General features: G+C 43.6%; 2 protein-coding genes across 4 annotated transcripts; one reads left to right on the plus strand and one right to left on the minus strand.

Moving 5' to 3' along the window:
* LOC111852930 (protein unc-119 homolog A-like) lies at nt 1-16,010 on the plus strand. Its single transcript, XM_023829323.2, has 5 exons — nt 1-514; nt 11,690-11,803; nt 12,352-12,448; nt 12,637-12,809; nt 13,499-16,010. The coding sequence occupies exons 1-5, from the start codon at nt 217-219 to the stop codon at nt 13,609-13,611; spliced, it is 795 nt and encodes a 264-aa protein (XP_023685091.1). The 5' UTR covers nt 1-216; the 3' UTR covers nt 13,612-16,010.
* LOC111852929 (Na(+)/citrate cotransporter-like) lies at nt 15,857-26,206 on the minus strand. 3 transcript variants are annotated; one of them, XM_023829320.2, is made up of 12 exons: nt 26,017-26,206; nt 24,465-24,593; nt 24,155-24,291; nt 22,913-23,088; nt 21,873-22,056; nt 21,402-21,524; nt 20,659-20,868; nt 18,985-19,121; nt 18,454-18,569; nt 18,191-18,352; nt 17,755-17,892; nt 15,857-17,672 (listed from the first exon to the last, which is right to left on the minus strand). In XM_023829320.2, the coding sequence occupies exons 1-12, from the start codon at nt 26,116-26,118 to the stop codon at nt 17,541-17,543; spliced, it is 1,746 nt and encodes a 581-aa protein (XP_023685088.2). In that variant the 5' UTR covers nt 26,119-26,206; the 3' UTR covers nt 15,857-17,540. The 3 variants fall into 3 exon arrangements, with proteins under 3 accessions (XP_023685088.2, XP_023685087.2, XP_023685090.2); XM_023829319.2 differs by having other exon boundaries at nt 22,913-23,139; XM_023829322.2 differs by lacking the exon at nt 26,017-26,206 and having other exon boundaries at nt 22,913-23,139; nt 24,399-24,528.
* Nucleotides 26,207-27,570: the final 1,364 nt, after the last annotated feature.

The raw sequence follows: 27,570 nt of genomic DNA on the forward strand, positions 1-27,570 counted from the left end.
GTCAGCCTGCCGATAAGAGCGCAGACAGCGCAGCCGCTCGCTGCTTCCGAAACGCTTTACCCTGAGCTCTTGCACTTGTATTGACTGGGCTGTCCTTGCAGAGAGGGAACCCAAGAATTAGACGGGGCAAACGGGCGACATTAATTAAGCAATTCGAGTCAGGAAGGGAGAGAGGCCGTGTTTTTAACCTTAGTGGACCTGGGAGGGAGGAGGAGGATGAGCTATTCTTGTACCAGCAGAGAGGCTGTCTGCAATAGCCAGAATCCGTCCAGCGCCAGGACACCTTGTGGCAGTAATCCTGGCAGCAGCTGCGGCGCAGACAGCGGCGGCACCAGTAGCAACCAACCCCGTGGCAGTCAGGCGAACCCGAGCCCAGAAGCGCAGGCGGCAATGAAAGTGAAGAAGGGATGCAGCTCGCCGAACTCGGGGGTCCCGGCGACCACGGAAGAGGAATTGCTCTCCAACTCCGTAATAGTTCCCGAGGATGTCCTCGGCTTGCAAAAGATCACGAAAAGTAAGTCGTATGATATGCAGAAGGATGCGCGAAGTTGAATAAAGGTTAAAATGTCGATTTCCTTAAATACCAATGTCCTTAAATTTCATGCCACTGGCTTTTTGAATGTTTAAAGGTCCATCGGTTTCCGCGGTGACCGTTTAATGGACAACCCATCACTATTTACGCTGTGATTATAATCACTCCGATTATTAATACATAAAGACCACTTTCTGTGTTTGTGATGCTACTAAACAATGTGACCTTTATTAAAAGGAAAATGCTTATATGGTGTAGATGTGTCCACAGAGATAATCAAATTGGTACAGGGTAACTATCACGATTGCCATTCTCTTTTTGAGATATTCGTGTTTATGGCAAAAATGAGAGGCGTGAGTGAGACGGCTAGAATAACTGCGCAAAGAGAATATAGTGATGTTGTTGATCCGATTATTCGGCAGCGTCAATTCGCGATTAATTGCTCCATAGGGCCGGGCGTTTTTGTTGCGTGACCGACTATTTTCATTTACAATGAAATAATTTTCACGTTCATTATACATTAGCATTTATGTTTTTTCTTACTTGCCAGCACAGTAGACCTCAATGTTTTGAAACACTAGCCTCAAAATGAAAGCCAGAGCCAATAGCTTGGAAACAAAACTTCTGTGGGAATTTCAAATGCTGTTAAAAATGAGTCAATTTGAAAAAAGTGTTAAAAAAATTTACATTCACATTATTTACACACAGTGCTGGGCTCTTAATTAGGAGTCGTAGTCGAGGCTGAGTAGACAAACATCCGTGCACTAAAAAGGAACCCACAAAGTCAGGAGTGGTGGTGGGGGAGGGGGGGGGGCTCACATGTGGTTGGTCTCGTATTTGTTGAAATCCACAAAACGATTTTGTTTTTTAGTCCTTTACCTAACAGACCTGGACAGGATTACTTAATGGGTAGTCAGTGGTACTTCGGAGACATCCTTCCCATGAGGAGTTAGGACAATTTAAAGCTGTTTACTGAATGATCGGATTGTATGGTTTTTATCCGGTAACTCTGAACTGTGGCAGAATTACTTTTTGGGTCTACACAGAAACACTATTGTCTGACTGACTAATGCTTTCCATGTGAGCCTGTTTGGCAGCTGATTTTCTGCTGGTTAGTTAACAGGATTCTCACACCTGAGCAACGCACCTGACCTCAAATGCTACTAACTGATTCTTCTCTGTAGACGAGTGACAGTGGAAAGACATACGTTGCTTTGGAAAACATGTTTATGAAATATTTAATGTGTAACTTGGGCAGCAGTCATTTTCTTTGTATGTTTTATGTGCTTAGCTAACAGGTGACACTTGCAACTGCCTATCTGATGACTTTCCATAAAAAAATCAACTTGTTCTCTTTTTTTATTTAACAGATTTTTAGGCAAGGATAAGTTGTTCCTCCCTCAAGTTGTTGAACAGAATGAATGGTAGCTCTCTAGATTTTTTGCAGAGGTGAAGAGGAGAGGTTAAAGTGCAAGGGGCTCCCCCTCTTATAATGACATGCTGTTGTGTTGTGTAATAGGGTACAGTTGGCAGGGTGAAGGGACTCTTATTGGAAAAAATAATATAATGATGGCTTCTGGGGGTCCCACAGTAGTTGGCACTGTTGCCTCGCACCTCTGACACCAGAATTCATGTGTCCTGCATGGCTCCATGCGTGTGGAGTTTGCATGTCTTACCTGTGTCATCATGGGGTTTTCTCTGGGTACTCTGGTCTCCCCCCCCCCCCCCCCCCCCCACTCCAAAAACATTCCGAGGTTAATTAGAATTACCAAATTGTCCGTAGGTGTGCATGTGCAAGTGAATGGTGTGAGTGTGGCCCGTGATTGGTTGGCCCCCCATCCTGGTTTGTTCCCTGCCTTGCGCCCGTTGCCTCTGGGATAGGCTCCGGACCTTCCGTGACCTTGAATAAGCGGTTACAGAAAAATGGATGGATGGAGGGATGGAGGGATGGAGTGCTTCTGGGATAATGCCAGATGTGTGCATGTAACGACCCTTTGATAATCAGGTTGTGTATTGGAACTTTTCACTGACTCATTCTCATTTGCATTTTTAAACAGGCTCCTGGAATACAAGCCATGAATTTCCTGGCAGTTTGGTGGGGTACTTCCTCTGTTTGTGAAAGATAGGGTGACACTGAAATTCTGCACTACATATATATATATATATATGTCAATAATTACTACGGTGGTTGTGTTCATCATTGTTAATTGCCTAATGTCATATATACCCGCTTATAGCAGCTTCTCTTTGTTACAGTAGACTGGCTAATCTGCTGCTTTGATGGAGTCGTGAAAGGTATAGAAGGGAAAGTATGTTTTTGCATACTGAGCTTTTGCATGCTGAGCTCAGAGCATAGGGGAAAGGTTATCCATACGGCAGGCACACCTCTTTGCATTGTCCTGGAAAACGTGTCCCTTTTTATGTCTCGGTGCAGGAAAATGATGTAGTTAAACGCATGACTTTTGCATAAGCGACTTAAATTTTACTGTTTGTTTTGCTTAGTAGTGGTGTAGGCTACCAGCAACTCCTCTCCTGGGACCTGAACCATCCCAGGTTCAACTTTTCCACTGTGTCATTGATAATGTTAACGATTTACTCCAAGATGAGTTTGGTAGTGAGAATGGTAGGGTGATGGATGATGTTGCATTTACCTAGAAGCACCACATGTAGGTCAATCATAAATATTCTACCAGGAAGTGTCTTACATCACCCATCTTATGCATAAGTAAGGGCCACGTATAGGCCAGTCAGTGCATATATATCAGCAAGTATTTTGGGTAATGCTTTACATTAACTACACCTTCATAATGCCTTTATAATGCATTTGTAGAACATTCAGTGCACCTTCATAATGCATTTATGGAACATTCGTAAGTAGCATGTTAGTATACCTTAATGTCCTAACATACATTATACGATATGCTTGTTATTCTTGCCTCTAGCTAGATGGTCCGGAAGGATACTCAGCTTGGAAAATGAATGATAATAACAATCATTATATCGTATAATGTTTGTTATGAATGTATATTAAAGCTGAGGTTTATTAGCATGTTAAGGTATACTTACATGCTGCTTATGAATGTTCTATGAATGCATTATGAAGCTGCACCGAATGTTCTATGAATGTGTTATAAATGCATTATGAAGGTCTAGTTAATGTAAAGCATTACCGTAACTTGTATCAGCCAGTCGACAAAAATATCAGACGCAGCCACACTTTTTCCAGTCAGGCTCTAAATGTGTTTCTCTCTGCTGCTGTGCTATTCATTGAAATCGATCAGTGTGGCCTACTTTGGGACGCCGGGTTACAGGGATACAGGGTAGGGCTGCTCTCCCCAAAGGCATATTATAGTTGCAGTTGTATGGTGCGTCGTTGTATTAGTGAAAAAGTCAGCCATTTGCTCACGCATGCAGTGAGATGTTTACCAAAGCAGTGCTTGTTAAGAGCCTCATTTAACAGTACAACAGCATAGTCTCCTCTGCCACTCGGACCCGAAGCCACACGTCAGGTTCCATCATAGCACTCATTTCAGTATCTCATTCATACTTGGCCTGTTTGAGCATGAAGCCTTGTTCTTCGGCAGATGAGCAACGCATCAGTATGAGAAATATAGAATCTGGCTGGCCGGTATTGCGGCCTGAGAGGCAACTTTGCCTTTGATGCTTTCTTAGCATGTCTGACCTGTGGTACAGCTCCAGTGTATGTGAGTTAGTATGGGGATGCTTCACATTAACCACACCTTCATAATGCATTCCTAGAACAACCTGCACCACTGAATTAAAGCATGTAGAAATGGGTATGAGTGTACTAACAGTAACAGTTCACATTAACTGTACCTTCATAATGCATTCATTATGCATTGATAAAACATTCAGTGCATTTACTTAGAATTATTGTATCATATAATCATAATGTTTGTTATTAGTGTATATTAAAGCTGTCAAGGTATGTTAGGATGTTAAGGTATACTTACATTCTGCTTATAAATGCTCTATGAATGCATTATTAACATTCGTTAATATATGTAACATGCGTACTTAAATTCAGTGGTGCAATTTAAATAGCAAATATCTTAGTTTTTTGTTTTACAGTCTTGTTTTTACGTTGTTCTTCAGTATGTATTTATGCGTTTAATTTGGCCTGATTCTGCTTGACATGGTATCAGAGCCCCTGTTCTTGAACAGGCTCCTTTCCTAAGAAATGTGCACAGGTGATGTGTCTAATAGTGAGGGTGGGTTCTGTTGTGACTCCGCCCATCCAGTTTCCCGACCAATCATAATGTGACAAACACAGTAAGTGTGGCTGTTATTGGACAGAACTCCTGCCACTGTGCATAGTGTTATCTATGCTGTGTGCATTTCTCTCTTATATGTTTGTAGTGTAGTGGGTAAAACGTGTATTTGACATGATTCATATTGAACCGAGTGGGCAGGGGGCTGTGAGCGTATAAATGAGAGCACTATGGCATTGTGGGTCACAGCTGTCACAGCGATGAAGGGTCTGAGGGAGGAATGCAGAAGAAATGAAGGGAGAGGTTCTCAGATGCACATATTTTTACGCTTGCTCATTGTGATGTCTGCCCACAGACATCCGTTACAGCTCACCAAGTTGGTGGGGTCTCCGTATGCAAGCCTTTCTGTGCAGATGACAGCATAGCAAGTACACATTCATCTGAGAGAGTCTGAGAACTGGAGTGAATGTCCTAGCCGATTCTGGATAGAACCACATTGGAAATCGCCCTGGTGGATATCAAAGCATCCTCTTTAGATGGAGTCCAGATGCAGGTGGAGCCAAGATGCAACTGGTGCAGACCAGGCACACAGTCTTCTGATGAAGACTATAGAAAGCCAGTCTGATGGACAGGAGAACCAACCCACTGATGTAGGGCAAACTCATCACTCTAGTTAGGTACTGATTGGGGTGGCATGGTGGAGCAGTGGTTAGCACTGTTGCCTCCTACCTCTGAGACTGGGGTTCATGTCTCCACCCTTAGCTCTATATATGTGGACCTTGCATGTTCTCCCCATGCTTCTTCCAGGTTCTCACATATCCCCCCCCCCTCCCCCCCCACAGTCCAAAATTGTCCATAGGTATGAACGCATGTGTGTGCCCTTCAAGGGGTTGGAACCCCATCCTGGGTTATTCCATGACTTGCACCTATAGGCTCCAGACCAACAACCCTAAACAGGACGAGTAAGAAAATGGATACGTACTGTACCAACAGGTAAAGCATCGTCAAACTAGTTCTTGTCCATTATCACGGCCCAGTCTTGGCGGTGTAAGCCACAATGGATGGTGATGTGAACCGGCTGAGCGACTCTTTGTGGACTTAGACCTCAGGGAACACCCCCGCGCCCCCCCCCAACCAACTCCCCCTGGCTAATCTCCCAGATTAGTAGCTATAAATGGACGCTTCCACTCACACAATGTGAACGTGGGTGTCTGCTTAGAAGAGGCTGGGTGCCATTTTGTTACAGGTGCATTAGGGACAGCTGATGCTGGGCTTCTGTTCCGGCTGCTGCTGTTTTTGCAATCGGCTGTGAAGATGAAGTTGAATTTCGCAGAGCCATTTTGCAGCATTCCTCAGCACGCCGCGCACATGACTGATCGCAATCTAGAGACGTTATATCTGTACAGTGTGCTGTTTGATATGGTTTATTGCATAAGGAGGGATGTTGTCACCTTCTGCCTCTAGCTAGATGGTGTCACGTGACGAGGCAATTCCATGTGGCATCCATGTATATATTATAAATGAAATCGGATCAGAGGGTGATTCTTCACTTCTGTCCTGGGAAAGTAAATAAAAATGAAAGTACATTCAGCCATCTTACACCCACTTACTCTGGTTAGGTTTGCACAGAGAAAAACCTGGTGGATGGATGGATGCCACTCTGTCACAGGGTGCATACCCAAATGCCAAGAGCAATTTAGAGATGCTACTTAGCTTGTTTGGACAAGGCCAGAATACCCAGTGAAAAGGTGAATGACGTGGTAAGAACATGCAAACTCCACACAAAGCAGCAACAGGACTTCAATCCCCATCGCTGAAGGTTTGAAGCAACAGTGGTGCCCACTGGACCAACATACCACCCAGAAAAACACTCTCCATGGTCTGTTTATTCATTCTGTCTTTTCTCTCGTTTTCTCTAATTCACTCAAACTAGGACTAGGCACTTTAATCGAATTTTAATTTCAGTTACAATTCTGATTTCCAGTGATTTAATAAATAAATAAATAAATAAATAAAAACATGTCCTCCTTCCAATATCAGGGATGGGCATTGCTGCTCTTGTCTGAGTAACCCCAGGAAAATCAGATCTCCTGGCACAGAAAAGCACACATGTCCAATACAAACATCTGCTTATATTCAGTCGGTGCTTCACAGTTGAGTTCTTGAGTTTGAGTTCTTGTATTAATACACAAGTAACATTTCCAAAACTATTAATACATCTCACATCTTTAGACTGTCACACATTCAGTGTGTTTAAGTATGTGTTTGCTGTTTTGGGTTTGTTAGTACCACCTGCAAAAAACTCCATTCATTGAAAGCCATCAGCTAGTGAAGAACACAGGCAGAAATATTGCAGATGAGCAATGAAGGCTGGTTGCTAGGTGACCGTGTTAGGGGGTGACGCAGTGGTAGCTAGGGTTGTTAGATTGGGGGAGCCTCCCAAAATGTGTCAATATGCCTCTATCCATGAGTTTTTCCATTAACAGGTTCAGTCCAGAGAATGGCCCATTCTCACAAGCGATGACACTGATTATGACGACACTTGTAAAATTTGAATCCTTCTGTTTTAGAGCAGTCAGAATATAGTGATTATTCATCACTGGGGCTATGGCATGCAGGGTGCCTCAAATCAATGACAAAAATCATCGCCTCAAATCAAAGTTGGCATTTTTGGGCTGCTAAAGGGAAAAAAAAACACACACAACGTCCAGAGTGTCAGATTATTAAAACTATTACTTTGTCAACCCAAATGTTCTTTATTATAATGAACAAAATATAGCGAGAATGAGGATAATGACAAATGACTGCTAGCTTGTTCGGGGTGGAGGGGCAGAGGTGTCATAATATGCAAAATTCATGGTTCAGTAGAAATGTCTGTTTTGGGTTTATGGTTGGATGCAATTTTGGTATGGCAGGGAATACAATTTGCTTTTTAAATTATTTATTATCACAACTGCAAACACAAACAATTAGTAACGGTCATAAACCACAGGCAATGCATCTGCCGACGTTTCTGAATAACGAAACGTTAGAGATGCTTTTTTGCACATTGTAAAAAATAGAGTGTGAGGTCAGCAGCATGCGCTGATGCAGCGCGTTGCTGCAGCCACCATGCGACGCAGCACCTCGGGGGTGAGAACCCGCGGCCAGTTGTGTGGTGGGTGGAAGCTCAGCACCGCACTAGTTTCAAATGCAGTGGAACAGTGTGAAATTGTAAAAATAAATATGTAAAAACTGAAAAATCTAAATATAAAAACAGTTCTGGTCTTAACTTCTCTCTGTCCAGTGTTCATGTAATTTACTGCCAATAACTGACTACAACCAACTCGCAGCTGCGGTTAGCATAATGTTTTCCTTGTGAATTTAGGCTCCACCCATGTCAATAAATCTATTCATTTGTTTCATTGTGCGAACTGAACTGATGTACCGAATGTTAAACAGCAAATGCCTATACCTTTAAGGCCCTAGTGCAGGGGAGGGCAATCTTATCCGCAAAGGGCCGGTGTGTATGCAGGTTTTTCCTGCAACTCCCTAATAAGGTCACTAATTAGAGGACTGATTGTCCTCACACCTGGGTTTGAACAGCTGACCTACAGGTTATCCCAAAAACATGCGTACATGCCGGGCCTTTGTGGGGAAGATTGCCCACCCCTGCCCTAGTGGAAAGTTTTATACCACACTTTTCCTCTGTAAACATTTCAGACATGTTCTGCCTTTCGATTCAGTTGGTTCAAGAGCAGCTTGGCCAATTAGATCAGATTGTCGCTTGCAAAGACCTGTGAAAAAGGCATTTAAAACCACAATCAAAATAAACCCCACTGCTGGTTGATGGGTCAGATTGTATTGATGTAGATGAGAAACTAGAATTATACAGTATTGCAGGGTTATTCAACTCACGGTCCTTGAGGTCCGAGCACTGCTGCAGCCTTCCTTTACCTGTCAGTCAGGTGTGAAGCCTCTGACCAATCAGAATCAGTAATTATTAAACAACTACCGGGGGCAACTGAAAACACGGCCTGGATTTGGAATCGAGGTCCAGAGTTGAAGAACCCTGCAGTATTGGATCTATTTCCCAGGAGACATTGCTTTTGCCCCATTAAACAAAAATTGGTCACGATCTGCTGAACGTGTCAAGCATGTACTAAAGAGAAGCTACAACCTGGTAGTTTAATCCGGTGTTTCCCAATCCGGTCCTCGACGACCCACATCCAGTCCACATTTTGGGTCCTCGAGGACCGGATTGGGAAACACTGGATTAATTTATTGAGAAAAACATATCAACTCTTTAGTCAATGAAGTGACAAATGAAAGCACAAATCACTGATTTAGCTTACAACCCAGCTCAGCAGGAAAACGGTGCACAACTAACTTCGCTAATGAATATAAATAGATACCGATATTTGTTGCCATGAGTAGAGCTTCTGAGGTTCAGCAGTGGGGGAGTTTTTCCTATCAGACATCCTGTCCCTTGCAACGCTGATGCCTTGCAGCAATGGATGACACAGTTTCCAGTAAAGGCTGGTTTGTGAAGTGACTGAATGTGCTGTGATAGCATATAGTAACCCACCGAGTCATAACACAAAGCCTTTAACAATCGAGCATCCTTCCAAGGTAGGCTGTCTACAGGGGTCTACCTGCCGGTCGCCAAATGGTTGCTGTCAGAGTGCTTTGTGGTTGTGTCATTTGTTGGCATCTTGGTGCGCACTAGCAGGTGACGGTCACAGTGAAATGTGTCAGCCGTCTGCTTGCTCAGTGAAATGAAACAATCTGTTTTTTTGGCTTCTCGGAACTGTGTGATTCATCACATGAGCTGGGTAGACACTGCCATGGCATGCGAGACCAAGGTTTGTGTGTGTGTGTGGTCATATGTATGTCCCCACAAAATTATAAAAATCTGTTTTGACATAGTGGGAACCATTTTTTCGGTCCCCACAAGGGGAAACTCAGTTTTATAAAAATCTGTGACTTGGTTATGGTTAAGGTTAGGGCTGGGTAGGAGTTAAGGCTGTCATTGTTGGGATCAGGGTTTTCCCTATATTAATGAATGGAGAGTCCCTACAAAGATGTGAATACAAAAATACGTGTGCTTATGTCAGCTGGGTCTGCACACAATCTTTTACTTTTACTTCTTCTTCCATTTCCTGTCGATTGTGGTCGCAGGCCTGCATTTGCTAATGTGCGGTCTGATGACGCAGCATCTTCCTGGCAATGTCTCGCCTCTCTGAAGGCACCTGAACACGGACTGTGTCTCGCCCTGCCTGGTTTGGATGCTTCTGTTTGCTGTTTGCTGCATTGTTAGATAAAGTAGGGCAAACGTTGGTGAATCCTGGAATAGAGTGTTTAGCCTAAGTGTGCATCATAGCTGAGCACTAGAGGAGGGATTATGATGGAAATTACTGATCCATGGTTGTGCACAGTAGACAAATATCAGTGTGAGAGAAATGGAGCAAGAATAAGAAGAGCAAAAGAAAGCAACAGAAAACAAGTAGTGGGAGATGACAAAACTCTCCTTCAAAATCCTTTGAAATACTTGCTAGGTGCCCCATTGTGAATTTTCTGACAGGTCCCAAAACAGTCCGTGTCCATTGAAGGTCTGCAAAGCAGGCTGAGCATCTGACGTGCTTTATGTTGTCCTATCCTCACTTGGGTGACAGGCTGGATCCGTTGCAAGTTTAAAGGAAACTTTCGGAAACTTGACTGTTTGTATGGATCTTCACTCAGGATTCAAGAGATTCTTGACCTTCCAACGTAGCATCAGCAGTGATGCACCCCTCCACTGAAGCCTTGTTCTGCTTGGGGTATCCAGACGACACTGTGACTTTGGGCTCCTGAAACGCTAAACCCCACCTCTGGCAGCGTCTGAAATGTCTTTGACTGTGTTTATCTAAGAGCACTGGTGTTTGGAAATTTGCACACACGGTATGTAAGAGCACACTGGCACATGACTGAAGTCTGGCCCGCTCCTGCTTATCACACCCTGTACCTTTATAACGTTCATTAACCCCTCGCTCCTTCCTGGGCAGCTGGCTATGGATCGGTACGTGCTTTATCATGCAGTGTTATCAGTAATCCCATAGTCCTTTGCTCCTTCACACGTGATGCTGAATCTTGTTAAGCCTCTTTTGGTGTAATCTAGTCATGTGACCAGCCCTGGGGGTCAGAGGTCCCACCTGTTCCTAGAATTGGCTAGCATAATGGGGGAGGGGCATGACCATACTTTAAAAATTTTTTTTATTAGACTATGTTATTTCAGACTATGTTTCACTCATCAAAGATCCACTATACAGTTTCAGACCGTAAATCAGACAGTCATTCCCGGTCAGCTCAGCTGTTGTGCTTTTATGCTGTAATTTGACCTTCAGTGTCCCTTTAACATGAATTATCCTCGGGTTGCTGTAGCAGAATTCACTGTGTGTATGTGTGTGTTAATCCACATTCTGGAAACTTCTGGCAGCATTGTTTTCAGGTCAATCACCTTTTATTGTCTTTTTATACACGTGAAACAAAATTGTGTTTCTACAGACCACCAGACAGCAAGAACAAAGAACAATTGAAGGATAAACACTGATCAATAAATGCTGGATAAAAAATACAATATACAGCAGTACACAACAATGGCTCAGTGCAGTAATACAAGTAAACAGTAGGTGCGAGTTGGTGCATATAGACAGTAGACAGTGCAAAATAACACTATAGTACAATTGCAGGTGGAGACCTTGAGGTAGGTGAGCGTTGAGAATAAGAAGCTAGTTATGAGGAATACGACGTTGGTAAGACGCAAACGGTAGCTTCACATATAAAGATCAGTAAAGCAGGTGTGAAAGAATGGAATTTAGGAAGGACACTTGAAGTCCTCGAGAAGCCTTCAGGGGGCGCCGGTGACACTGAGGCCCTGTGAGGTGACTGGTCTCTCTCTCTCTTTCAGATTACTTATGCAGCCCGGAGGAGAATGTGTACAATATCGACTTCACGAGGTTCAAGATCCGTGACATGGAGACGGGCACCGTGCTGTTTGAAATCACCAAGCCTCCAACCACTGGTAAGCCGTGGTGTTCTCAGTCTGAGTGGGCATGCCTGGGTGACTTCCCCTACCAAAGTAAGGCTAGATGTTGAAGGTAACGAGAAAGCTTAGGATTGAGGACACATCTGTTCTTCCAGTGATGCATGTTTATCCAGTGAGAGTATTATATGCAAAACGAAGTCTGCCAGGGAAATTGAAAATTCTGATAGGTTTGACTCTTTTTCCAGCAATCAAACCATGGACAATACTTTGTCGTTTTTCAAAAGAAACATGCATATATATACATAAAATTTAAAACATGTTCTGAATAATGCACTGAAATGCGATAAAATGCAGTTAAAGAAATTATTCCGTAAACCACACAAAATTTCTGTCCATTACCAAACCGCCGTTCCAGAATAAATCCCTCCCCTTTACCTAAACTGGAACAGCGTCCTTTTTCATATTAATGTAGAAGAAGCCCGGATTTCTCAAGCTCCTACAGGTGTCACAGTAGGAGGTGAAGGGAGTTTATCTTTTTAGAGATGTGCAAGAATGTCAGCGTGGTTCTTCTCTGTGCTCCTCAGACAAAGCTGGCAAGAAGGAGCTGGACCCCAACGCTGGGCGCTTTGTACGCTACCAATTCACCCCTGCTTTCCTGCGGCTGCGCCAAGTCGGCGCCACGTGAGTGTGTGTGTGTGTGTGTGTGTGTGTGTGTGTGTTTCATTTCCCAGCGTTAGCGACCATGACGTGACCGCAGTCAGGGAAGTAAGCCATACGTAATGGCGTCCAGTGGATACTGGGCAGGGGAAGGTTGAGGAGAAGAGGGGAGCTTCCCAGGGATGCTGAGCGACCTCGCCTTTCTGCCGCAGGGTGGAGTTTACCGTCGGCGACAAGCCCATCAACAACTTCCGCATGATCGAGAGGCACTACTTCCGCGAGCAACTCCTCAAGAGTTTCGATTTTGAGTTTGGCTTCTGCATCCCCAGCAGCAAGAATACCTGCGAGCACATCTACGAGTTCCCACCGCTCTCCGAGGACCTCAGTAAGGATCAGTGATTTGTGAGAACTGGACATGTAGTATAGCTTCCATGCAACAGTACATCTACTGTGGCTACAATTTATTTTGCAGTTGCCGTTGTTTGACAGACATGGTTTATAATTTTACTGATTTATGTAGTAGGATATTCTACTGGAGCAATAAAATGAGAATCACGAGGGATTTGATCCATGAAAATGAAGAGCAAGTTTCCAAAACTCACTCAGTCCATTTGTTGTTGTTTTTGAGATAAAACGGCCAGTGACCTGAAGTCAGGCTTCTTCACCAAGTGATACAGTATTGGGAACTAAAACTCATCCAGTCCTCATGTAATCCAACAAAGAGCTTTCGTTAAATTTCCATCTAAATTTGCATGAAAATGTATCCTGTGGATTGTGTGAGTTTTGGACATTTACTCTTTAAATATGAATCCATGCCCTCTATAGTTCCTGATAACATTTAGCAAAAATCGGCTTACAAATATACTGTTCAGCACCGGCAATGAATAATCAGTGAGTGATCAGTGAGTAATCAATGAATAATCAGTAAGACCTTGCCTGGGTTAACCTACTGCTACTTGTTTGTAACAAACGAATGTAGGAGTCTGCCCCCTGGTGTTTAGTGTGTGTAATGACAGATGAGTGTGGGTGGTGGGCTCCACATGGCTGATCTACCCTGTCCTCTGCCCCCTGCAGTGCGAGAGATGATCCTGCATCCATATGAGACTCAATCTGACAGCTTCTACTTTGTGGACAACAAGCTGGTGATGCATAACAAGGCAGATTATTCGTACAGCGGCGGGCCCTAGACAGATGGACGGGCAGACATATGGACGGATGGACAGGCCAAGGACAGAGATCGGAGGTCCCACTGCGCCCACCAGGTCCGGAGCCCAGCCCCCCCACCCCACACACCAGTGAACTACAAAGCATTACTTAAAAGTCTAGACACCTGTCTAGTGGGACTTAACATTGCAGAACTATTTTCATATCTTCTCTTTGGTTTCCTGGTCATCTGCGGCTCCAGAGTTCCCCTTCAAACTGCTGAATCTGTCTCTCCCCCACCCCCCTAACTGTGGATACGTCTCCCAGTCTCTCTCTCGCTCGCTCGCTCACTCACACACACACACACACACACACAGCCCCTTTGAGCAGCACTTACAGATTATTTTTGTAATGAACGTGGTAATGGAACGGTATGATTTAAAAACATTAGATTGAAAACCATCCCAGGTGCATCATCTAGTGTTGGTGTAACTCACACTTAGGGTAGTCTCCTTAGACAGAACTAGTAGGTCACAAATCTGTAAGTCAGCCCATGGTTAGAATAACTTCTGGCTTGGATAGTCTCTGAAACACCAGCATGTGCATAGTCAGTGATACCATCAGTGGTGTAGAGTGTAGCCTAGCTGAAGGTCATGCCTTTTCCCTTAAAGTTATATTCAGCTCTGCTCAACTGTAACCCATTTTTGTTACGTCCAACTTGTCTATAAACTGCTGCGTTTGATTAATTTGTTCCAGACAACTTGCCAAGAAAAAGGGGAAGCGTGTTTCACTTCTCCAGTGAATCATGGACTCCTCTCCTAACTTTGTGCATGTCTTTATGAAGCTGACGCATCAGCACAAGTAGAAACTGGTAGCGAGGGTCTCAAATTTGCCCTGGTGAGAGTTACTGGTAGCCATGATGACCAGCAGGCCGTCCACACTTCACTGACGCCGCTATGTGTTCATGCCCCAGTGTCACCGTGTGTGAAGTGTCATGTGACCTTGTGACACTGGTATCAGGTCAGTAAATAGTAAAGTCACATTCAGTTATATTTCAGAATAGGTTATGCATTGTTAATCTTACTCCATATAGTGGCCTCCCAACCCTCTCTGTTCTCTGCGGCCGCACTTGATAGGATGAATCTTCATTCGCTTGAACTCTGATTTCTCTGTAATTGCCATGGGTTTCAGATATTTGAATCCCCTCACCTCCTTGAAGTAAATACTGTTAGCCAGTGAAGCTTTTCTTGTATACGACCTGTCTAATAATCCCTCCTGCCCACTGATTTTACATCACAGGCTGTTCTCAGCAGGTCGTGCTGTGTACGACCTTTGACCTCTTCCAAGGTTCTGGATCTAGGGGCTGCAGCAGTTCTGTGCTGTATGATTCTACCAGGCCTGTTTGTGACCCTGCATCAGCATCTCACTGCCATTTTTAAGAAGACAATCCAAATCTGTGTATAACAAATATGTCTTTTGATATGTCTGAGTCTAAGTCCCACATGAACATGTTTAATCTTCCCTGCCATGAGAGTACATGAAGGAATCTGCTCTGGTCACATCACCATTGACACTAGTGACCTGACATTGCTCATGTACCATCAGCACAACCTCTACTTTCATTTATAGGAAGTCTTTCGGGCTTAAAGGCAACAACCACTCTTTTGGAGCTTAATTGTGAACATGTGGTCACAATTGTGACTTGTGGGAAAATAGGTTCAGAATCCCAGGTTGCATCCACTTCCATGCATATCGATTCATATTTGGATATGTTGCTTTACATTGACAATTAACATAATGTTTGAAGGAATGAGTCATTCCGACATGGCTTGTCAGTACTTCTTTTGAGGGTGGTCTGTCCCGAATTTAAAGCAGCAGCACACAACTGAAATCGTTTTAGCAGTATTTTGATGAAAATGTGTGTAGTGTCAACGTTTAAAACCGTGTGATCAAATCTCCAAGTTTTTGTCCATCCAATAATAGTCCTTGAGAATGTTACTGATCCCTGCATCCTTTTGCAAATGCAAATCAATGAATTGTACCAGTTTTCCAACAGCCATCAAATTTAAGGAACGGTAGAGCAGAGGTTAGACGTTCCACAATCCTCCGCTGACTGTTAGTGGACATTCTGTAGTGTGAGTATGGTGACGCGGTTTGTGTATGTAGTTGCTGGATTGTAGCATTCTGTAGATGATTCACAGAAATCCAATATGTCAAGTAAAGACAATTTGATACCGTAGAGTTTGACTCTGGGTGTTAAAATATATATAATACATACAGACTTCAGTATATGATTTAATGTATGTCAAGAGATTTATTTATATTTTAAAAATGTGATTATTGTAAAATGACTTTACTTTGATTAATTTGCTTCTTTCCAAGTTTTGGACAATTCAAATGCCAGTATAAAAACTATATAAATGTGATTTTTTTTTCCAACTAATCATTTGTGTCTTTGCTTGTTTTTATTTCGTATTCCCTGAAATTACACAGAACTGTTCCTTCATCTGCGGGGCTATATTAGTAAAAAGTCTGCTTTCAGCAGAAGGTGTTACACATTTAGCACTCTTATCCTGCAAAATGCCATTTATCACATCCAAAAGACTGTAGGGAAATAGCATTTTGACATAAGCGAATGAATAAAATGATATACTGCCACCTTGTGGAAGAGCATCATTACTATGTCTGCCCACAAGTATTAGTCAAAGCTGAAATCGTCATGCAGCGGAACACAGTGAATTCGCTTTTGTGTTCCTGCTGTGATCACATTCACGGAGCCATTGCCATGACAACATGTACTGCAGTTCCACTGTGCGGCATCCAGTCATAAGGCTCCACGGGCTACAGTGTGTAAAGAAAGTAATCAGCTTGGTAGGCCGTGCGTGAGAGGAGCACGCAGCCAGCCTTGGGGTGCAGTGGACAAGGGGGGCTGCTCCCAATTTTAGGCAAAAACCAAGATACTGTAGATTTCCAGGCCTATGAGTGTCTCTTGTTTCTCGTTCACTCTGGCCAGTGTCTGCTCCTTGCTCCTTATATGAAATACTGCATTTTAGTTTTATTCTGTGGGGGGGCTGGGGGCTGAGCTGCAGTAATTCCTGCTTATTTTTTATTCCGGCCCATTCCGGATATCTTGGTGTATTTGCCCTGATGCATTTCATGCAGAATATGATGTTCAAACACAGTTTCTTCTTTAAATAAACCAGCATATTATCTTTCCATTTTCTGTAAATGGGAGTCTTATCCAGGGTTGCGGGAGCCACCATCTTGTTGCTGGTGAGAGCCCAGCTGTGTACAAATAGCACCCCCTGTGCCCTAAATTCACACACCGATTGCACACTCATAGACCATTTACACATGCACACCTATGGGCAACTTGGCAACTCCGAACAACCTCAGCATGTTTCGGTATTTGGGGCAGTGAAAACCAGTGTACCCAGTGGAAAACCCCACAACGACGGGGAGAACATGCAAACTCCATACATGGACCCACGGCGGACACTCAAACCTTGGTCCCTGAGGTATGAGGCAACAGTGCTAACCACTGCACCACTGTGCCTCTTCCCGGCGTTTTATGTTTATATTAATATTTAACTAAATAAAGGAGGAGATTCATGCAATTTTAAACCATGAGATAAACCATGAGATTCATGGAGTTTTACATTAATTTGAAACACTGAACTGCCCAATAAGCTCTGTTCTCATTGCCCACATGGTCGCGGGGCAGTGATACGTTGATTCTCTTACCCTAATGCACTCTGTGCCCTGTGTAGTGCAAACCCAAAGGCTGAACAGTGTGATTCCTTCAGATACATGTCCAGTTTGTAGTCCAATTTGCAGCAGTAGTGATAAAGGTGCAGGCATTGTTTTCTAGAACCAGACAACATGAGCATTTAGACAGCAGCATGCATCAGTTCTCCATCTAGAGAACTCCATCTTGAGAACCATAATCTTTGCCTCCCTCTGTCCTTCAAGCTCAGGGGGTCGTCACGGTGACATTGGCCCAGGATGGGAAGACGTCCAGGTGGAACATAGCTGTGCCCCAGGTGTTGATAGCGATGTTGATCATGATGACGCCAATGGCGTTGAGCCCAAGGCCAGCCTTGGCCTGGTGACGGAGATACAGAATGACCTTTAAATCTGGAGTTTTAGGAGTACAACTCCATGCTCCGAAGGTTAAAGGGTCTTACCATGTCCATGACCTTCAGCTTGCCATAGGAGAAAGCAATAGCGTTGGGTGGAGTAGCCACAGGTAGCATGAAGGCCATGGAGGCGCAGATGGTGCAGGGCAGCATGACATAGAGTGGGTTCAGATGTATGGCAGTAGCCTGTAGATAGAAAGGGACTGTCTGATGACCATCCTACTTCAATCCACGAAGTGAAGAACTGCATCAACTGCTATTTCAGTAACTTCTCCCCCTACTCTGTTAACCAAGTGTCTGAAGAACCACACACTGCGTGTCAATCAACTGCCTACTCTGTGCAACGTTTTAAGGGAGAAAAAAAGTTACAAATGCTCTGTTTTTTTATAGGGATACATGATGGCCTCATGAATGTTTATCCGCTCTCTGGAAATGACATCCAGCTGTACGTTCTGGCCGTAAGTGTCAGAAAGCTCTGGCTCACCATAGAGGCCAGGATGGGCAGGAAGAGTGTGGTGGTGGCTGAGTTGCTGGAACATTCTGTGAAGGTTCCCACCAGCAGGCAGAGCAGCAGGCAGATCACGAAGGGGGGGACCTGTTGCAGGGGGGCCAAACTCTGCCCCAGCCACAGGGACAGGCCAGACTTCTGTATGCAGACACACCGGGCTTCAGCATAATCACTACAATACAGGTGCAGGTTCTCCCACACTCCAATAGGCACATGTGAGAACCGAGATAGACACAAACCTCGCTGCCCCGGGCCAGAGCAAAGCCCCCTCCCAGCAGCAGGATGATGTTCCAGGGCATCTTCTCATGTACAACCTGCCAGTTTAGCAGGGTGGAAGGGGCCTTCATACTCTCACCTGAGGGAAGTTGGAATCAGGTACAGAAAATGTGGATATTATGTACTGAGAACCGAGGACTGGAATTCTCACCAAGGTCCGTGAAATATTTTAAGTACATTTGAAGTATAATTAGAGTAAGAATCTTAAAAAGCAGCATTACCAACGGAACATCCTAATTTACACTAGAGGATCTTTCAGACATGACTACTGATCATTACCATTATGACACAAATTTTAATTCACCAATGTGGTCTAATTATTCTGGCCTTTGGCAGCTTGGTAAAAGTGCGGCAGATTTCAGAAAGTAGTATCACGAAGAAAAAAGAAACTAGGCCAGACTAGGGGGGAAAAAATTGCAGGGTATCTGCAAATGTGCAGCTAAACCCTCATTTTGTGGCCGGTACATGGGTGTGATAGATTTCATTGGCTTTGCCTTCACATCCGTTTCTGCTGCTGTCATCACCATCGACAGCATCACTGTGACGAAGACAGGAGGCGCTGGGTAGCCTGGAGGGGATTATGAAGAATAGTGTAGACATGAAGATGGCAACCGTGCCATCAGTGACATACCTGCAACACAGAGATGGGCATGTTAACGCTGTGGCTGCGCAGAAAACATTGGTGTGTCCCAAATACAGGTACTGATTCTCGTTTGTGTGATTTGCCTTGTGGGGTTTAGCACAAATTGGCCATTTCCTCGCTCTCCAGTGAAAAACGCATATCACTAAAATTACATAATTTCAGGAGTGTGGAAAAAATACACTTTCTCAGAAACTACTTTGCAAAATAAACCTAAAGCAATATAATCAAGCGCCACAAATAGATATCAATCTGTACACAGCGATCAGTGAACGGCTGAGTGGTTCAAATGGATTCTCCCGTGGATTCTTGTCAGTGAGGCAGAAATGTGAGTGTCGATAAAATGCAAACTAATCTCACTTTATATTCACAATTAACAATGATGATAGTTAGCTGACTATCTAGCTATCAACGTTCACTTGATTAAATTGGCGATATAAAGTAGTTCACATAACCATCATGAATACAAACATATACTATTTAATAGGGGTGTAACAATGCATCGATTTGTATCGATATATCGATTCAACGGCAAACGATCCAATTCATCGATATGACCGCATAAATGTCGATACATGTGTTTTTATTTTCTGGCCTGTTCCGGTATTGCTTTCATGATCCACTCCGACGTATACATGGTCTACACCAACGGGTGCCTAATACATCGATCGCGATCTACTGGTCGATCGCAAAGGTAGTGTGGGTAGATCGTATGGCATAAAAAATAGAGGATGGATGATGCGTTCAACCACGCCAGCTGCTGCAAGCTACCGAGTCGCCTAGCTAGCCTCCAATTTATTTCTACTAAACTTAAGAAAGTGTATAAAAATGAATGGGGGAGCTGGACCAAGTAAGAAGCCTCTAGCACACGAGAGGGTCATACGAGCAGGTCATGACAGTTATGGACATACTTTTCGTTACACTTTTGTATTTGTCTGGAGAATACTTGATTCAAAATAAAAAATTATTCACCATGTTAATCTACATCCATCCAAAGTTTTTATTTTTGCCTTATTGCACTTTATTTTGCTTCATTTATAGGACATACTTGACTACACTAGATTTTGTTTACAGTTGCCAATAAAATATGATAAAATGCTAATTATATTTGCCTTCTTTAATCCATTGAAATGTAAAGGATTGTGTGAAATTTCATCATTTCGACTACTATCCCCAGTATCGAACTGAATCGTATCGTATCGCATCGTCTCGTGGGAATTCCTGATGTATCAAAAAAAATCGAACTGTTGGCTTGAGGAATCGATACTGTATCGTATCGCGAGGAAAGCTGTGATTTACACCCCTACTATTTAAATAGATGACTTCATAAAACATATTTCCATTGGTCAATTAGATGTCAGACACTATTATGGGTGAATGGGCATACTCAGAATCACAATCAACAAAAATGGGCATGCTCAAAGAATGGGCATACTCAAAATTACAACAGTCGACAATTAGACACAATGGAAAGCGACGATATGCAAGCACCCTCTTCTGCGGTCCCTCATAAGACCCATTAACTCACTGCTTGTCCATGTTGAAGAGCACAGTAGCCCAGCCAGGGATAAATCCAGGCTCCCGTGTAAACCACAGTAGCACCAGCAGGATGAAGATGATGAGGACAGCCGCTTCTGCGAAGCTCATCCTGCCCAACTTCTTGTACTCCTCACACATCACCTGGTAGGCCTCCCTGTCTCCTGCATTCTTTGCGCCACAGCCAAAAGATTTCTTCAGGCTGAAATTTGCAGGAAGGATGCTGTTGCGTTTACCTGCTAGTCATGGTTCTATTTAACTGACCAGATGCTACCAGTACAAGTAGCACTGCCAAATCCAGGATCCCCGGCTTGCAGGCTACATGAATTTGCAGCCGAAAAGTTAAACACAGCAGCTCGGGGCATCCTTCCCGTAGATGGCCCTTCTACACGAGTCATGCATCTTGTAGATGAGATGTTTCAATCCAGAGCAATAGCTGCACATAGATTTACAGTTTTACAGCTTTACTGTAGTTTCCTCCAAAAAAATATGTTTCTCAGGAAACAGAATATGCAAACTTGCTGCCAAGCTTCCAGTTCCTGAACCCCTGCTTTCCCATTGGCTGTCAAAGGGGCACCAGCAACGAGTCGCAAACAAATCAAAATGCATAAACTGTGTCAAGGGACTGCTTGCATGTGCCGTGTATGGGTTGGTTTCATAAATGTTTTCTGCATTGTGTGTTGCTTTGAAGACAAAAGTACATGGCAGTAGATCTTAACAGCAGGTGGGACTTACTTGAATCCCAGGAACATGAACTGCAGCCACATCCAGGAGAAGACCAGCATGCAAAGCATGTTGGGAAAAGCAAAGCCGAACCAGCTGGCAAAGTTGATTATGTCTTTGTTATCTGGAAAAAGCCTGCAGCGGCAGGGAAATTACCTGTGTATGACTGTCATGCCTACAAATAAAGAACTGCTACAATTAAAAGTCTTTGTTTAAATGGATGTCATTTTTCTTTAGCTTGCGGAAGAGCCAATTACAGAAGATCACTTGGAAACCAAGTTGGAAATAGGCATAATCGCTAAATGCTACATTTAATTACATTTACATTAAATTTTAACGTTATTACTCAGTTAACGCCTCAGCATCTAATGATGTGATTGTGTTAATATTCAACTAAATGGTGTCAGTTCTAGAACCTGGATCCGTCTCTGTGTATCTGATCAGAGATGACCCTGAAAGGCTGATTGCAGGAAGAGAGCTCACTCGTCCACTTGGCCCTTGAGGATGAGGTTGGGTGTGGTTCCTGTGAGTGTAGCTGTACCGCCGATGCTGGCTGCGTAGCACACACTGAGACTCAGTCCTTTGGATAGCTGTAAGTACTTCTCCTCTCTGGCCCGCGTCTTCTGCTCAGAGAAGCTGTCCACCACTTCTGTCTCCATCGCCTCATCTAAGTGGAACGGACCGTTATATCCCCGCATCTCCACTTCCCTCACCAATACAGGACTTTTCTTTCTAGAAGTTTCCCTCGCGAAAATTCCCTACAATCTATATTCTACTGCAATCTCTGTAATCAAGTCACAGCACTATGTGTAAAGTTGTACAAATGCTGAATACTGACTAACAGAAGAACTGTGTTCTTTAGGGACTGATCCGCTGAATCTATACAAGACCTGGACAAAGGCTGTTCCACAGCAATATCCAGCTCAAGCTATTTTTAATGTCCTGCACAATCATTAAAATGAAAAAAGGTAATGTCTTATGTTCAAGTTAACATAGAAAATGCATGAATTCTTTTGATTTATGCATGCATTTTCATAAAGGGGGATGTAAAATCTACCCATTCTTCTACCGGAGCTTTCATCGGACAATAATAACCTAAAACAGCCCCTGCTGACTTGGTCAAGCTCAGATTTGGCCTTCCATAGAAAATCACTGCACACGTCTGGTAAACCAGCACTTTCATTCTTTTGGAGATGCTTACGATGAAAAAGATGGCTAAAAAAGTGACTAATTTGCCGTGTAATTCAGTTATTATTCTGCTTTATGATGCAACGCTGCTCTTTTCAGAATTAAACGCATCTGGTAACATGGCATCATCCTGAGTAACCTCCCTCCTGTTCTCTGCTCCATCTCTAGGTGCAAAAGACAGTTGCTTGGGGCCCCTGAATTACCAACACTGTGCAGGAAGCGAAATGATCATCAGTTGTCTTGGAAGGTAAAGCTTTGCCAGGAGCCTCTGAAATAGCAGCACTAGCCCTGGATCTGTATCTCTGGTGGCCCGAGCTTGAGGGTGAGGTTCTTGCCTTTTTTCAAGTCCTGCAGGCTGACTTTCTGATCCATGACCAGGTCCGTCTGGAAGGCCAGGTTGTCATGGACAGACTGGCTGAGCTCCTGCTCGTCGGCCCGGGCCTCTGTGTCGCTCAGCTGCTGCAGGACGGCCTGTGCGATGGGCAGCATCATGGCTGTGGAGGCCGTGTTGCTGATCCACATAGACAGGAAGGCTGTTACACCCATGAAGCCCATCATCAGCCTGGGAGAAGAACCAGTGGGTGGATCTTCATGTTTACAATGGGGCAAAATGGTGGTTAAGGACAGTGTTTCTCAACCTGGCCCTCGGGGACCCCCAGACAGTCCACGTTTTCACTCCCTCCCCACTCCCAGCCGATCAGGAACACCCAGTTCCTGGTACAGGTGTGTTGGGAGCTGGGAGGGAACAAAAACGGGGACTGTTTGGGCTTCCCTGAGGCCTGCTTTGAGAAACACTGGCTGAGGAAACTTGCAGGTTCGAATCTCAGAAGAGGCACTAATTCACCCGTAGGAAAGGCATCAAACTAACTCAGCAAGCTGTGCTTGAGATGTAATGCATGTACCAGAAAATAAATAATAAGTAAAAAAAAAAACTATGTGTGTGAGTGTGCATGTATTTGTTGGTGTGTTTTCCTAAGGTTCTTGGGTGGTGTTTGAGATGAATGTCCACAGCGGCATAGTGAACACTCAGAAAACAGACCTTTAGATGTGTCCATACTATTAACATAGCTTGTTATTTAAATGAGCTTTCAAAAAGCTAAGCTTGTTATATACTTTCAAATGTTTTCAGTTTGGTTGAGGGCAAGCTAGGTATCCATCCATCCATCCATCCATCCATTTTCTGTACCCACTTGTCCTATGCAGGTTTGGGGGACCTGAGGTACAGGGGCCAAGGCAGAGAACAACCCAGGATGGGGTGCCAACCCAACGCAGGGCATAAATAAACAAACGTGTGTGTATGTCTGTGTGTGTGTGTGTATGTGTATTGCCTGTATGAGTATGTGAGTGTGCATTTGGGCAAGCATGTCCATGTGAGTGCCAGTGCCCATGTCGGTGCCAGTGCCCATGTGAGTGCCAGTGCCCATGTGAGTGCCAGTGCCCATGTGAGTTCCAGTGCCCATGTGAGTGCCAGTGCCCATGTGAGTGCCAGTGCCCATGTGAGTTCCAGTGCCCATGTGAGTGCCAGTGCCCATGTGAGTTCCAGTGCATATGTGCATGTGTTTCGGGCTGGTCCATACAGTGCAGGTCTGACTCCCACCAGCAGCAGCACGCGAAGGGCGATGCGCCTGTGCAGTTCCCAGGACTCCACTGCAATGGCCACCAGCAGGCCACCAATGAACAGCATGTTGGAGTCCTTCAGGTACTGCACACAAACCTAAGGGAGGAAGCAGCGTGTGGGACCAGCGTGTGTAAGCAGCCTGTTGTTTTGGGTCCTTAAGCAGTCGCGGGTGAGACTGAAGTTTATTGAATGGCGGTAAGTACGTATGTCTGTGACCATGCAGCTTTAGTCTTGCTAGTTCTTCAGTTCACCTTCCTTTTGCACCATACCTCCTCAGACACCATGATGCCCATCGCAGGGAAGAGGATGACAGGAAGGAGTGCGGTGACAGCCAGTGGCATGCACTCCGTGCACCAGTACAGGGACATGAGGATGATGACGAAGCCACATTTTGCTTCCTGAATCATGACCAGAGGGTAGGATATCAAGTGAGTAAGTGAGTGAGCGAGCGAGTAAGTGAGTGATCAACAACTGTAAGTGAAGAAGCTGAAAACAGGAGTAACTTGCTGATTATGTGAGGGGGCGAATGGACAAATGAATGAGTGAAGAAAAGGGTTAGGAGAGATCCAAGGACATCGTCTTGATTACTCCATCAGTTAAAGGTCTACAACAATGCATAATGTAATTATGCCGCATTATGTAATAACTCGACAAAATATAACAAATTTTAATAATAATAGTACCTGCCTTTTGCAATAATCTGTGGCATTGTGTAATAGGCAGCTTGCCTGCAATATGTAATAAATTTCCCTGCATTTTGTAATAAATTATTACATATTATGGTGGTTATTACAAAATGCGGGAGTTGCACTTTTAATGATGAAAATCTATTACTGTGCATTATAAAATAAACAACCAAGATGGATGTCTTCACTGACAATCTGTCGAGTTATTACATAATACATTGTTACAAGGTCAAAATCACCCCCACCCCACCCCAAAAACATTTAATATTCATAATAATAATGACACTTGAGATTTATACAGTGCTTATCAAAACCCAAAAATATTAACAACATAAAAAAACACAAAGACTGAACTAGAAGGTTTCAGAGAATACAAATGATTAAAGACGAGATCTGATGACTGGGAGAGAGGGAGAGATACAGATGTCAGAGGGAAGGAAATTCCAAAGACGAGGTGCCGCCCTAGAGAAGGCCTGGTCACCCAAGCTGTGGAGCTTGGAAGGAGGAACAACGTGGAGCCACGAGAGGATGATCTATGAGCATGAGAGAGTTGGTAGGGCAGGAGAAGATCAGACAGATAGGGGGGAGTGAGATTAATGAGGGTCTTATAGGTGAGGAGAAGGATGTTGAATCTGATGCGAAATTTCACAGGGAGCCAGTGCAGGTCAGGGAGAATGGGAGAGAGGTTCAGTGCAGGTGCGGACTGGCTATTGTGAAGTTTGGGAAATTTTAGGTATATCTCTAATGATCAGGAAACTGGGTAAGAAGGTTTCAGAAACATTCTGAAAGTAGCTGCACGGATCAAATGATTGCTTCAGAAAACTGTGCTCTTTACAGTTATAAACTAATGCCTCAATCCTTATTCCCTATATCTTGTTCCTTGTCTCATTCCTCATCACACTACACAAGTTCAATAGATGAACATTACTCCCTGTATTCAGCATTTTTTGTTTGCAATCTCTCCTGTTTGTTACAGATTTACTTCTCAGTCTGGCCTAAATATTTTCATTACAATGACAGGAGATACTTCTACTATATTCACAAACACAAGGTTTATTTGTTTCAGATAAATCGACAACTGCTTCTTTTGTACAGTTTTTTTTTCAAAGAGAAGAAAAGTTCAGAGCACATTTACCGGAGTTTTGATGACCAGCGGTAGGGGCAGGAGGAGAAGTGGAATGATGAAGATGATCAGATAGTTTCGATGTGCCCACAGCCATTTCAAACAGCCCCCCATTGTGGAAACCTGGATCAAGCCAACATCTGAGAGACAGTCAGGCTCATCCAAGCCTGGGATATCATGATGGTCTGATACCTTATTGGGACCTACAGGATCCATCCTGCGCATTTATATATATCACAAGAGTGGAATTAAACATTAACCGGTGAAACAGAGCGTGGCATCACAAAAAACGAAGGTTTATGGTGTTTAAGATTACAGCTTTAAAGTGTTTTACAGAGCACTGCATTTGATTGACAAAGACAGGCACATACACACACGTGTGCGCTTATGGGCAGCAGTATATACTTCCACCTCTATCCCAGATTTTTTGCCAAACATACACAGAGTGCTTCTTCACTGGTGTAAATAGTACCTGAGATACATAGCAAGCAGGGCTTAGAATGAGCTCAATGCTGCCCCCTGCAGGACCGAGATCAACCTTCCAAAAAGTTCTTCCTCGGACATCCATGGGCTCCTTGCAAAGTGAGCATCGCTCCCACTCTGTTAGAACACGTTCCTCTGAAAACTCAGCTGAAATCTTTTTTCATGATGTCCTCATCAACAGGTTTATGAGAGAGTTAAAAAAAAAACCGACAAGGTACAATTTAGAGGGAATCAGTCCGCTAAGGGTTTACCCTGAGACCCAGAATCATTTACCACAAGCCAGAAAACAATCAGGCTGGTGCTGGACAAAGAGCAGCGCTGAAATGGGTTAGGATCCTGTTACACGGGCCAGTCCCAGCATCCCTCTCTTTGTTTACGCTGTCTGACTGAAAGGCAGCATTATACAGGGGTATTCATGTTGAAAACGCAAAATATTTTTCTACAATCAGTACAAGCTATTTCAATTGTACTAGAGATTAAGATATTGATAACTATTTATATGTAGTAAAATAAAAATATATTTATACATTTCTAAATATACATTTTTTCTAAAATAAGCTGTAATGTTTTTTCAAGCTGTGAAAAATATCTAGTACCTACACTCTTCGGTTTAATTTAAACAAGAATGCAAATATTATTTCTATTACTTTTTAGCTCAGTGTAAATATTAGATTAGATAACTTGTTTGCCTTTTTACTGTTGCCGTAGTGTTGTATAGTCAGTGACAGATAACCTCATTCTATTCAAGAAATAGAATGTTCTAGAACTACTGACAATTCAGTTAGAATGTACTAAAAATGTATGACTAATAACACAAACACAGCTGGACGTTCTTATACATGTTATTCACACAATGACATTCACTTTGCCTGATTATCTGAGATTAAACACCATTTCTTAATGTGGAGTTTATCTCCACTTATTAGAGGCTCTTCATCATACAATACATACACAAGACAAGTTGGTACAGGGAATATTTTAGTGAATGAAATATGTACAATTTGACTACTTATTAACATGCATATTTGCGGCACAGCAGTTGCAGTAAGAAGGTAGTAGAAACAAAAGCTTCAAAAAACTATT

This window comes from Paramormyrops kingsleyae, chromosome 18, assembly GCF_048594095.1.
Source record: "Paramormyrops kingsleyae isolate MSU_618 chromosome 18, PKINGS_0.4, whole genome shotgun sequence".
NCBI classification, from domain to species: domain Eukaryota; kingdom Metazoa; phylum Chordata; class Actinopteri; order Osteoglossiformes; family Mormyridae; genus Paramormyrops; species Paramormyrops kingsleyae.